At 43.0% G+C, this 13,490-nt stretch overlaps 1 protein-coding gene across 4 annotated transcripts in view; it reads left to right on the top strand.

Moving 5' to 3' along the window:
• Nucleotides 1–13,490, top strand: part of ino80 (INO80 complex ATPase subunit) — a 44,170-nt gene that overhangs the window by 11,854 nt on the left and 18,826 nt on the right. For all 4 annotated transcript variants that reach the window (XM_085132419.1, XM_085132417.1, XM_085132418.1 and 1 more), the window contains 7 exons: nucleotides 2,004–2,171; nucleotides 3,136–3,269; nucleotides 3,642–3,709; nucleotides 4,150–4,243; nucleotides 4,607–4,823; nucleotides 7,119–7,259; nucleotides 7,849–8,074. In XM_085132419.1, the coding sequence (XP_084988545.1) occupies nucleotides 2,004–2,171; nucleotides 3,136–3,269; nucleotides 3,642–3,709; nucleotides 4,150–4,243; nucleotides 4,607–4,823; nucleotides 7,119–7,259; nucleotides 7,849–8,074 (1,048 nt within the window). The remainder of the gene's footprint in view (nucleotides 1–2,003; nucleotides 2,172–3,135; nucleotides 3,270–3,641; nucleotides 3,710–4,149; nucleotides 4,244–4,606; nucleotides 4,824–7,118; nucleotides 7,260–7,848; nucleotides 8,075–13,490) is intronic.

Below are 13,490 nucleotides of genomic sequence, written 5' to 3'. Positions count from 1 at the left end.
CCTGCAGGTGCCTTTGACAGTCCAAAATGTTTCGTCGACATTGTAACTTTTATCCCCAACAAACACCAAACATACTGTACAGCACTCAGAGTCACATTGCTAGCGATCGAAGATTTATGTAAATTTGACAAGCTGAACACATTCTGTACCGGACAGGAGACACGGCACGGAGATGATTGATTAAAAATGGTCTACAGCCGATCAGGATGCAGAACACAATGCGCTGTGTAAAAAAAACAACAACAAAAAAACGAAAGGTGACCCAAGTTATAGCGAGGGACCACTGTATCCCGAATGTTGGGAAATGACAGTGTGACAGCAGCCCGTAGAATAGAAAATATGTCCAAAAAAGAAGTGAGGATCTTAATAAATGAAATCTAATATGATGCAATATAGGAGCTTAAAGCTAGAATTTAAGTGCAGGTGTTGTGGTATTAGTTGGTGAAGATTTCTGTATCTGTCCATGTGTCAATGAATGAAACAAACGTTAGAGATGTGGTGCAGTGGACGGTCTCGATGCATTAATTATCCACATCATTTACCACTACAACAACAGAATCACCTCTGCTGCAGCTGATGATGGAATAGTATATTGATACAACCTAGATTCAAACAGCAATGATGAATTTCCTCCATGAGTTACATCGATTCATCCCAATAGCCGGCAGTTCAGTATTCAGCCACAGTGATGTGCTTTAGTACAGTCCCTCCACATTTCTTCTCACCACCCAGATTAACATCTTTGCCTGCCTAAAAAGTTCAGAAGCCATGTATGTATGGTCACTACAATAACTTTGTTTGATTCAGACCTTAAATCAAAACTTAGTTACTTTATATTGGCTGTTGGAGCCACTCCAGAGTTCATCCACTGTGTGAAACAAGCTATTTTTCTTCTGATTGGCTGCATCCCACAAACTGAAGGCTTGAACCGCAGGTGGGTGGAGCCAAGAATACAAAAACACTGTAACTGAAATGCAATAATTTTTTGAACCCTAACGTTCAGATAGCAGAGTTTATACTTTATTATCTGAAACTTTCGACATGTTTCTCATAAACAAGGGAAGCAAAACGCAGTCTTTTAATAGAGGACTTTTCATGAAAAACTTGGTTTATGAATTGAAAAGAGAGAGAGAGAGAGAGAGAGAGGATTAGAGCATGCAGGCCTGCTGGGGAAAAACAAATCTGTATGTAATTGCATTTTATACAGCAGTTCTCAGCTATAATGCAACCATATTGTGTCAGTAAGAAGCCATGCTTGTCATCTCTCCTGGTTAAACATGGAGCCTTTCTCCATCTGTCTCTCTGTACACCTCATTGACAGAGAAAGTATTGTAATGTGGGTGTGAGTGATGCTTGTGCTGGCAGATCCTCCTGACAGATGTTGGACCCGAGGTCACACACGCACACACGCAGTCGCTCATGCTCTGTGGGAGTCTCGAGGAATGACAGAGTTCACCACTCCCCCACATCTGTCTTTTTCACTTTCCTTTGCACCCACATGTAGTCCTGCCAGCCCACTTCCCTCACGTCTCCGCTCTCCGCTGGTTCCTCTTTGTTTTGTCAGAACACTGAAAGCCAATACTAACCAGGAAAGTTCACTGGTGGTTCACGGTATGGTTTTATGGATCGTTACCGTTGGGTTTCACGGCTTTCATCAAAGCGTGGCACAAGATAAAACCAGAGATTTGAATGTTTGTTTAAAGACTGTTGGGCAAATGGCATGAAGTCCATACTCACATAACAGTTTGGGCTATGCTCACAGGAAAACACTGTGTGTGTTCTAATGGGATAGTAATGCTGACTCAGAAAAATCAAAACCATTTTGTTCGGCTGACCAAAGAGGAGGGGACAATGTAAAGTTAATTTGAACTACACATGATGAAGCATCCTTCATTGAGAACAATGATTCTGCAGCACAGTTTTAATAAGGCATTATTCTGCATGTATGTTATGTGACTTATATTTCTTTTTTTTAATGTTTGAACTCTCCTTCCCTTCTTCAGATTGAGATCCTGACCTACTGTCAGCTGACCTCCCGGCAAAGGTTGCTCTACCAGGCTCTGAGAAACAAGATCTCTATCGAGGATCTGCTGCAGTCCTCGATGGGCACGGCCCAGCAGGCTCACAGCACCACCTCCTCCCTCATGAATCTGGTCATGCAGTTTAGAAAGGTATGAGCTCTGATCCATATTTTATTGTCTTTATGGTATTCAATGCTAAAAATGTATGAAAACTAGAAGGGCACTTGAAGAGATCTATACGCTCAGCAAATAACTAGATATTCAAGAACGATAAATAAGACTATGGCTACGCATATGTTTGGATGTTTGAACAATAAATTGGTTACATCACACAGCACATAAAAATACGAACTAATTGCCAATCACAAAGTCATTGTGCAATTAGCAGACCCTAGGTAATCTTCTTTTCTGTCCAATATGACCAAAATATACAAAATGGACCAAATCTTTTATTTAGTATGACCTAAATTGCATAATTCATAGAGAAAGGGGGCCATTTTCACATAGATGCCATCGCAAATTGTTCTTTAGGGGCCCTTTAAAAGCCTTGGACCCTAAGCAGTTCCCTGGCGTATGTGCTCGTGACAGGATTGTTAAAGTAATTGTGAAATTAGCACCGTAATGCTGCTCCAGCCGCTGAAAATTGGCCTGTTACTTTTTGGCACTAAAACAGACAAGCACTGATGTAAACACAACCTATTTAGTTATTATTAAGGTATAGTGGGTTTAAAAAACAAATTATATTAATTCTTATATTTTGGTTGGCTGTGGCTCAGGAAGTAGAGCAGGTCATCTGCTAATCAGAAGGTGGCTAGCTGCTCCAACCTGCATGCCAAAGTGTCCTTGTGCAAAATACTGAACTGCTGATGCGTTCTGCAGAATGTGAATGTGTGGCTATTGGGTAGGAAGCTCTTAAACGTGTGTTTGTGTGAAATTGGTGAAAGAGATATGTTGTATAAAGCGGTTTAATTGCTCACGTAGAGTAGAAGTGCTGAATAAGAACCAGTCCATTTACCATTTGTTGAGAATGTTAGTCTGATCCGAACAATGACTTGGCTGCACAAAACAAACATGCTGATTCCTGAACTCCAACTGTGCGTATGTTTGTGCGTAGCTCTGCAACCACCCTGACTTGTTTGAGCGTCAGGAGACCCGCTCACCTTTCCACATGTCCCTCAAGCCCTACGTCATGTGCAAGTTCCTCTACCGTCATGGCCTCATTCACACGCACAGTCAGACCAGGAAAAAGTGAGTTCTTACACACAGAGACATTCACAGGATCACGTAATCTTCACTAATATTCACTTAATCCTATAATAGACGGTCTGTCAGAGTTTCTGTTAACAGTGTTTTAGGGTTACGTTTACATTTGACATTACTGTGTAAACACTTTGAAAACTGTCTGGTTTTTTTCTTCATCAAATATTCAGCCTTGTGGACATAAGCTGACTTTGGGGCTCACAAGTGGTTATTATCCCAATTATAGATAGGAAAATAAGAATTTGTGTGGGTTGGACTGAGATCAGATGATCATGTCAAATTTAAGTTCAGGTCTGCTATCCCTCCTTTTTTTTTTAAAACTTTGGTGTAACCTGGTCTTTCTCTCCACGTCGTCCTCAGATTACTTCAAGTGCTGCTGTCTCCCTTCTCCCCGAATCACATACAGCAGTCTCTCTTTCACAGGAAAGGTGAGCACACGTCAAGCTCTCAGCTAGAATACAGACAGTTCTTGCTCAAACCAGGAGTTGGTTTTCTCCTGTGACGTGACCTGACATCCAAACCTCAGTTTCTGTCTTCTTAATTTGATGTTTCCATTAGGGATGCACTGATAATACAATGATACTTATGATGGCAGTGGCTGATGATAACCTGTTGTCACACCAGTTTGGTGTTGGCTACATGTTCAGTCAGTGTGGTGAAGACCTGAAACACAGTTCAGCTATTTTTAATCGGAAATATTGTCAGAAAAACGGGCACAGGGGGCATTTCAAATACCTGTGTTTGCCTCCATCAATCAAAAGTGGTTAATCCCTGACTTCCATTAATCCATGCTTAACATTTTCTCCTTTTTTGATTTCTTTAGTGTCATGTTTCAAATATTTTAATTTTTTTTTTTTGCCATTTTCAGGTGATGACAAAGGAAGCTGTTTCTCCTTCTTGCGTTTTATTGACGTGTCACCAGCTGAATTGTCCAGTCTTATCCTCCAAGGCACCTTAGTAAGGTAGGCATCAAATAGGCTTTAGACTGCTCTAAATGCTCTGTTTCAGATGGATATTTTTACTCTTAGCTAAGTAAGATATCAGTGAGAGTGGATATATATGACCTTATGTGACCTTATATGGTCATCTTAAGCACAGCCCCATCCACCTGCTGTTAAATCCTTTTGTTTGTGAAGATTTGGGAATTAAGTTGGCTTAAACAGTGGGTTGCCTTAAAGCCAAAGGGGGTAAGCAAAATTACTGTAGTCCAATTTTAAACGTTGTAAATCCACCTTAATTGAGGCTGAGCTTATGTATCACTTAAACCCATTTCTACAGTTTTTTTCCCCATTTGTAACTTGAGTCTTCATTTCCTGCCTTTACAGGTGGTTAGCCCTTTTTCTGTCTCTGAAAGCTGCATACCGGCTCCATCATCAGCGCCTGTTCGACCTTGAAGAACAGGGCCAGGAGGAAGCCGGAGACGGGGAGGCTTGCAGAGGAAAGTTACAGCCAGGGATTAAGTGTCTGTCTCGCAAGGACCTGATTCTGTGGCTGAACAGACCCATTTCCTTCCCCAACATGCACAACAGTCCCGTTTTGCAGGTAAGAAACATCAAGGTGCATGCATGCTGATGGCAAGCTGTACGCAAGAAATTCCTGAGTAGCCATCTGCAGTGCACATTAATGCGTGGCAGAAATGAGAAACGGCAGTAAAGGATCCATGTCCTGCTGACAGTGCTGAAATTCTCTCCAGAGCATCAGCCGGTGTTTGGCCACACATCATGCTCTCTGCCCCAAGCTTCCTCTCCGTCCACAGGGACGCAATGTGGAACCTAATCCCTTTGTAGCCCTGTGACCCATTAATGTCGATTTCCCTCCTGGTATATGTTTCTACGACCTCGCAGCACACCATCTAGCTTCACTCTTACATCAGATGTGTAGAGGAAATCTCCTCAAATCATTAAACACCATTTCAAAAAAATATATACAAAGTCTTGTATTAATAATTAAAACATATTGATCTGCTTTTAGTACAGACTTTTAGCTGGTTGTGAGGTCTGTCTGTGTGGATTAGTATACATGACCAGTGTGTTGCTGGTGTTTTATGGCAAAATATGATTAGTGATGTGTAATGTTCGTCGGTAAAGATGATAAATGTAATACATACAGCAAAGCCTTTTCTCTACACGCAAATAGTTTCATGGGTACTGCTGAGACAGCACATTATTGCTTCGACATTTTTTTCTTTGTATTATTTGGCAATATGGAAATCTTATTGTTAGTACAGAAGTGGTGCAATGCCAGTTCAAATACAAAGAATAGTAGAAATAATAATAATAAAAGCTCTACACTGTCGCTGCTTAAAATTCCTGCTCCTTCACTTATCTACTTAACTGAAAAGCCTAAAAAAAATCATCAAGATTTCACTCGGCAAACTGCTAGCAATTGGCAGATACTTTCTGTATCGCATTTCCACCCTTCCACCAATTCTAGCTTAACTTGTTGGGTGGAAAATACTCAGGAGTAAATGCTGCCGGGGGTAATTCCATCCTCCTCTTCCTCTCCCGGCCTCATCATGCTGGGTTAGGCAGCTGTCTAGCATCTTAGGTTCCCCCCTGGAGCTTCTCAACATATGAGAATAAGAATATTAGATGCAACTTCAAATATGAGCAAGGAATAGAAACTCGCAGACACCTGGAGAGTTTTTACTGTATGTGTGCTTTATGACCACGCTGACCCCAAACTCCTACTTGTAGAAATGACTCACTCCCACAGTTCTTGCCAACTTCTTTTAACTCCTCATTTTTCTTTTAAAACTGCATGGAGCTGGCACACAGTGGCACTTCTTTCTGCTTGGCTCATCTCTCTCTGGCTGTGTACTTGACAGCGTGGCCAGTATTGCTTTCAGCTTTCCTTTTGCTTCTATCAAGGAATTGAGAAAACCGAGAGAACCAAGACGCGCACTATTATACCCAGAAAGCTGTGGGGGAGCATTGGATTGGCTGTTTGTCCCTCTGTTTCACTCTCACTCCATCTCTGTTCCATCTCAGTGCTGAAACAGTTGTAATATACAAACAGCATGTTGTCTTTCTCTTAATGTCATCCATATCTACCTTATGAAACTCTGCTTTTGTTTGTATCTGACATCTTAGTTATGTTCCACAACCATAAAGATGTGCTGATATGATTTTTGCATATTGTCAGCACATTTTTAAACTGTATTTTTTTGTCTTAATTGCAATCTGCTAACAATCGTAACATCCCCCTGTATGTTCAAGCTGTTGAAGCTTCAAAAATCTGTTCTTGCTGGGTTTGAAAAACTAAAATCTTCCTTGGTGCATTGCTTTTGTGAAACACACACAAAGCATTATGGCCTTCAACAAAGAAAATGAAGAAAAAAATGTAGTTGCTAAGCACTGCCTGAGTTGGTCTGACACTGATAGTTGATTTTATTTATTTTTTTGTCTGCCATTAGATGGCACTGTGTAGCCATAATCTCACACACGTCACACAAAAGCAGACATTACCATATTCCTTTAAAAACCTACCATTCTGTAATACTCTACTATACTTTGTTCCAAATGAATGTTTGTGTTTACCACAGTGTTTTATCCTGATGTCCACATGCTGTGACATGTGGAGTTTAAACCATATAGGCTGCAGTAATCTTACATTTCACATAGCAATTTCAGCCTTAAGTTGAAATGTTATGTAATGTCTTTGGATAAAAGCCAGATTAACTTAAATATAATGTGAGAACAGCTTATAAAACGATGAGCACTGAACTCAGTGAGCTTTGTATGATCCTACTTTGTTTACTTCTGTTTGCAGTTCCTCTCTTTTCTGCTTAAGCAAAATCATTGATTCATTGTGGTGATTTCTGTATATGCTTTTCAGGATTTGGTGTTCACGGCCTCCAGGCCCGGCGTGGTGGGGCACACAGATGTAAAGGTCCACTGCAGAAAATTGGGCACCTTTACAATCCGATCCTGCCAGCCCACGCTGCCACCTAAGTTCCTGCTAGCCGCCACACCCAGGGTATGTGTATAAGAGCAACAAACAGACTGAGGAGGACACACTTGCAAGTCCTGCCTGTCTGTATGCGATGACAGTCGGGGTTGTGTGCTGGCGCGCTTAAAACAGCTAAGCATTTGGGTGGTCATGGAAATGGAAGAGGGAAGCGCTGTGAACAATGCTTTTGTGGCTTTTTAACAATGGGAAGCTCTTATCTGTGAAATGTTTGTATGACTGTGTGTGGTTGGGGTACAGGAGGTCAACACTGTGACTCCCAGCTGCACTTAAAACAAACGGAGTCTCCAAAAAAGGGCTTCTTGCTCAGGTTATTCAGTAGTTGTTCAGCTTCCTCTTGCCCCCCTCACCTCCTCCTCCCCCTACACACACAAACATACGCAGATGCAGAAGTTGCTGATTCAGTGAAACCAGGACTGCATGCATCGACATCTCTCCATCTACAGCTTGAATCTCTCTGGAGCAAAGTTATCAGTTTGTTAAAGAAAAAAAAAAAAGAAGTCTTAAAAACCGAGCCTATGTCAGCGTACAGTATTGTGCTTTGCCATCGTAAAATGTTGTTTCTATCCATCATGCAATGCTGTCTTTTGTTTCCAAGGTGACAGCAGTTCCCATGGAGCGCTATTGTAACGACCGCAGTGCTGAATACGAGTGGCAGGTGACACGCAGCGGAGGAGGCACGATCTTTAAACAGTGTTTCCTGTACGGCTCTCCTGAACTGGCATCAGAATGGCGTGTGAGGGCTAATGCCTTTCACCCACAATGCCCTGGGGGTGTGATGGCCCTCTATCCCCGCCATGGATGGTCCTTTATACGGATACCTGGTAAGTCCTGTCAGTCTGTGTGTGTGTGTGTGTGAGGGGCCATTTCTCCTTTACTTTGGAGTGTTACTACTGAACATTCAAATGAGTCCCCCTGGTCTCATGCACAGCTTTTCACACTAGGCTATCAAATCCCATAAGTAAATGTCCCACAATTTGCAGTCTAACAAATAGATGTATTAGATGTAACATGTAACAGCAATGGCTGTTCAAGGGCAGGCTAATCTGAAGAAAGTTTGCTTATGTGGAGAGAGATACAGAGCTTGTTTAGGGCAATAATGAGGTAAGTTTAGCACCACACAGAGGTGACCAATAACAGTAAATAGTGAATATCCTCTTTTATAGAATAGTGAGTAATAGAGGCCCGTGGGAGAATCCATAGATCTTAGTCCTGGGTCAGGAGGGCAGGGCAAGCAACATCACCCTCCACTATCTCTACCTGTAGGTCACACAGTGACTTCCCAGGGAACTGCTGAGATAAAGGGCTTCTGCAGAGGTTCACAACACATACCAGCAATTTCCATTGAATTATGAGATTCAATGGAAAGATTGTGTTTTGTTTTGGGGGGTTTGTCCAAGTGAATTTATGGCTTAGCAGGCCTTTATCAGAAAAGATTGGCTTGTTGAGCAAAGGGTTAGCTGCAGCACACTGAAAGGTGATTCACCACCAGGCTTCAGATGACTGATGGATGTCTAAGGTGAGAGAGGCCGCTACCTTCTTACAGAAAGCACATCCGTTCTCAGTGACCTAATGAAGGGGTCTCTGATAAACTCAGTTATGGATTATGATGACTGTTTTGTCAAATTGTCCCAGCGCAGCGGACACTGGATACCTTGTTTGATAAGCCTGCAGTGCGCTCATTTAACGACCTTTCTGAGGTGCACTGTAAAACAACAGCTTCTCTAAAAATCATAATAGGTCCTTTAGATCCTGTCAGATAAATAATAATAAAGCTTAGTCCTTTTTTTAAGCTCCTGTGTATACATGTGCTTGTGAGAGCGTTTCTGTGTAAAAGTGAGAAACAAAACAAGTATTTGTGTGTCTGTGTGAGAACAGCCTGAAAGCTCTTGTGAAGTTATACGGAGGCAGACAAAGCGAGGAAGTTTAGCTACTGGTCATTGTTCAAGTGCTCAGTTAGGTAACACTAATAGATGGTCTGCCTGTGTGCGAGTGAGTGTGTGTATATGTGTGTTGTTTCTGTACAGTCGAGCCCATTCAGGGACGTGTGCGGTGCTCACACGGGGACCGAGGTGTCTCTCAGCCCTCCGCACACACTCTCCCACGCTCAGGGGGACAAGCTTTTAGCGCTGTCTCTCCTTCACTAACAGACAGGACGGTGCGCTGGGCTGAAATCGGTATCTGGCCACGGGCTCTCAGTCCGTCTGGTCTCCCACTTCTTTCTCAGCCTCAGTAGGAAGGAAGTGACCCAACACTCAGGCACCCGTCCTCCGCTGAACACATTGTTGCCACATCAAGGCTCAGATATGTACAGTAGCTCAGCTGAAGTTTCCCACCCTCCGTCTCCTCCGCACTCCCAGCCCCACACCTTTAGAACAAATGGCAGAGCTGAATAACTGTTTGTTTTGAGCGCCATGGCGTGAGTACAGCTGCCCACTGATATCGATGGAGGAATCTAATCAGAGGACTTATTAGGAATCAGGCCATAGAGGAGGAAAAAACAATGGGCTGTAACATTTTGGACCGTAGATTATTGTTTGTTTGTTTGTTTATTTGTTTTGATGTCGTGGTAATTGTATTATTTCCTTGAAGGAAAAAAAGAGAGAGAATTAATTACATGTTAAAAATGTTAACACCGATGATGACACGATGCTTCTGTATGTCTCTGAAAGAAAGCAACATGTATTATCAGCTCAAAAACGAAGCCCAAGCAGCCACACTGTCTTCTCCACGGAGACATGGCAGAAAAAGAAGATTGGACTCTAGTTACCGAGAAATTCTGGGCTTGTTTTCTTGCCAAATTAGTTTAGTTTGCTTTGTGAAAATTCTACTCCTCGCAACCACTCAATTTAAAAAAAAAAAAAAAAAATCAAATGGAGACAGATTTAAAGTTTAAAAGAAACTTTCAGTTCCACAGAAATAGCGTTCCTTGCTGTCTGTGTGGCCTCTGTCTCCCTCGCATTAATTAGAAGCAGCCACTCCACAAAATAACGGGCTTCTCACTATAGCACCGACTCCTTAACTCCTTTTCTAGCTTTATTGTGTACTGTTAAATGACTGTTGCTGCTGTGAAGGAATCTCTGAAGGAGATGGTTGGCAGGTTGTGGAGCTGTTTTTTGGTTGTTGTTGTTTTTTTTTTTTTGTTTGGTTTTTTTAGCTGCATTAGAAAGCACACAGGAGTCTGTGTGCGCGTGCTTCCATATCCATCAGTAAAGTTCTGGCCCTGCCGTTCACATTAGGCTGTGGGAAATGCAGTTCTGCCTTCCTGTCCCTTCAAAGAAACTCTGCTCTCCACCAAAATGGCAGGAAGCTTCCCCGGCCCTCTGATAGACAGGCACAAAACAACACAGACTGCCAGCCTCACCACATCACCGTCTGACTCTGCCCTTTTTAATCTGCATTAAGCTGGCACCGGTGTCCGTCTGTGGAATTCAGCTTTTTTTTTTCTTTTTTTTGCTAGCAATGAAAAACAAAACATACAGCCAAGTGTGTAAAGGGATTGTGATTTCCTTGTCCAATTTATGGCTATAAATGTGTCCACAAGAAAGAGCAAATTGAAAAAAAAAATCCAGTGTAGACTGAAGGGGGAGACATTAGCCACATTATTTTTCTATGCTGGGATCTTTAAACATGGAAGCCAAGTAATCTTTGTGCTTTGATCTGTGGTAAGTTCTGAGTCAATGCCAGCCAAGGGTAACTAGCAGTAATCTGTCTTAATGACAGAGTTCAGAGTGGGCCGCTGTGGTGTGGTGCGGTGAGGTTCCCCAGCGAAACTTGGGAGTCTTCATCAGACTGTCTGTCTCTTCCGCTGCTTTAACGACTCCTAGAGAACCAAAAGAAGCGTTCCTCTTGCATGCTTGAGGGGAGGCGGTGGTGTATGTGTGAACATGTTCCATATATGCTCCTCCATCGCTCAGACTCTGCCACACTTAGTTGTGCAAGCATATTTTTTTTCTTTTAAGGGGATTCATTTTCTTTTTTTAATGACTCTCTTTCAGGCTCCAGAGCAGAGATGCTGCTTTCTGGATGCAGACAGACTTTGTTTGGGGGGGTTGTAAACCTTCACTAAATTCTCCTGTTTTCTGTCGGGCTTCTCACTTCCTAGCTTTCAAATCCTCCCACTGGCATCTGGCTCTTAGCTGTACTGATGCTGTCGCTGTAAGAAAATTAAGTTTCACTCTGATTTTTGTCAATATACGCAGAAGCAGCAAAGTAGTGTCAGGCTAATATTTCCATCATCGGCGGTGCTGAACAAGTGTTGCTCATTGACTTATTGATTGCCCAGTGTAATGTATCATTGTACAGTGAGGGGCTGGTGCTTGGTTCGATCGTTGATTCGACCTGTTCTGTGGCCTCCCATCTGTCTCTCTTTCTCACATAACCATCCATCCATCTTCCTTTACTAACTCCTTCTCTGCAAAATCGCTGTTCTTCATCACATCTGGCTCGCTTCCCTCCGTGTTCGGGGCAGCTCCCCGCTTGGCTTTGGCAGATGACAGCAGCAGAGGGGAAGGAAACAGAGGACAGCATAGAAGATTGTAGCGGCGTATTAATGAAATTAGCGCCATAGTTGGTTTGGGAGTATCAGGCGCCAGGCACCAGGGCTGGGCCGGGGTTAATTAGCTGGCAGCAGGCCTCTAATTGGGTCAGGACCATGTCAGACCCCTGGCTCTGGCCCTGCAGGGATTGGATTACAACGTCGGGGGACAGACAGCAGGGGGAGGGAAGGGGCGAGCGAGAGAGGGTGTGTATCGTGGGGTGGGAGGGTGAGTGTAGAAGTGGAGGAGGGAAGGATGGAGAGGCTGCTGGAGGGTGCTACAGTGGATGTAGTAGAATGGGGGTGTGAGGAGGGACAAGGGAGTGCAGCTTAATCTGCCAGCAGGCGGTAAGCATGAAGGAGATGGGGAGGGCCTGGCTGGGTGAATACCTCTGTTAGACTGGATTGGATTGAAGCGGGTGGTGGTGGTGGTGGCGAGGAGGGGGGTGCTGTGAAAGGGGGGCAGGGCAGGTGGTGAAGCTTGATATGTGTATCCATAGCAACGGCAGAGTGGTGTGACACCACATGGGATTTGCTCGTGTTTTGGGGTGTGGTCTTATCGCAGTCCTCATCCCTGTCAGGCCATGATTTTAAAGTTGTTTTGTGCCCCCCCCCCCCTTTTTTTTTTTTTTGCTTTCAGTTTTACTCCACAATTTGATTTACACACCACAACATATTTGGACACGATCTCTTTGTTTGCAATCAGCTACATAATATCGCTGTTGCTATGTCAATGAATTTTAGTGACTCTTTCGAGCCAACACACTGTTTTTTTTTTAGCTGTATCGACCTTTTCATTTAAATTCCTCCAAACCGTCCATAATTCATGGTACATGCGTAGTTACTATATCCAGTTTGCTCACGCTTAAGGGCAGTGGTCCTGCATTTCATTGCCACCACATGTAGCTTATAATGTAAGTATAAGTGTTACATTGGAATGAGACAGACCACCAAAGTCCTCCCAAATTGTAATTATTCATTTTCTTGGCTTCCCTTTTATAGAGTATAGGAATATGAAACTGGGGTTTTCTCAATGCAGTACTAAATGCTTTGAACTCGGCAACCTCTCTATAAGCCACATTGCTGTGGGATGATTTTTTTCTGCCTGTTTTCTTGCTTGCCTTTCTTTCATTCCTTTTTTTTTGTGTGTTAATCATTTCTCTGTGCATGAGTGCAACTCAGAATTTAATATGGTGATGATCAAGTGATGCCGATAAGCAACTACCAAATGCTGTATCATGGTCACCGGTGTCATCAAACACCAGAAGGTTGCTTTCTTAAGGAGCAGAGCAGCTTCCCTATTAATGGTCTCCCTCATAGTCCAGTCATAAACAAAAGGATTATTGTGACTGACACGTCTCTGTATACAAGAATAATAGTATCCAACTGTTTAATATGGGATTTTCTCATTGCCTGTTAATGCCATTCAAGACTTAGTTTAAGTACATGCAACATTTAGTCCTCTTTGGCCAGAAAAATCCTCAGATAGGGGCTTTTAACCTGTCTTAAAACATGACACTGGAGTCTGGAGGCTTAAATATAATCTGCTAAACACAAACAGATCAGTAGCAGGGGTTTAGCAGTGTTGTCTTATATGAGTATTTGTGTCTCTGCCAAGTGGTGGTTTTGCGCCTGGGTGGTTGGCAGCGTGGCCCGCAAGTGTTAGTCAGTGCCCTTGACTGAGCAGCGGCCCTGGTTAGACT

This window comes from Neolamprologus multifasciatus, chromosome 15, assembly GCF_963576455.1.
Source record: "Neolamprologus multifasciatus chromosome 15, fNeoMul1.2, whole genome shotgun sequence".
Lineage (NCBI taxonomy): Eukaryota > Metazoa > Chordata > Actinopteri > Cichliformes > Cichlidae > Neolamprologus > Neolamprologus multifasciatus.
The sequence above is the reverse complement of the archived record's forward strand: the minus strand, read 5'-3'. Positions and strand labels throughout refer to the sequence as shown.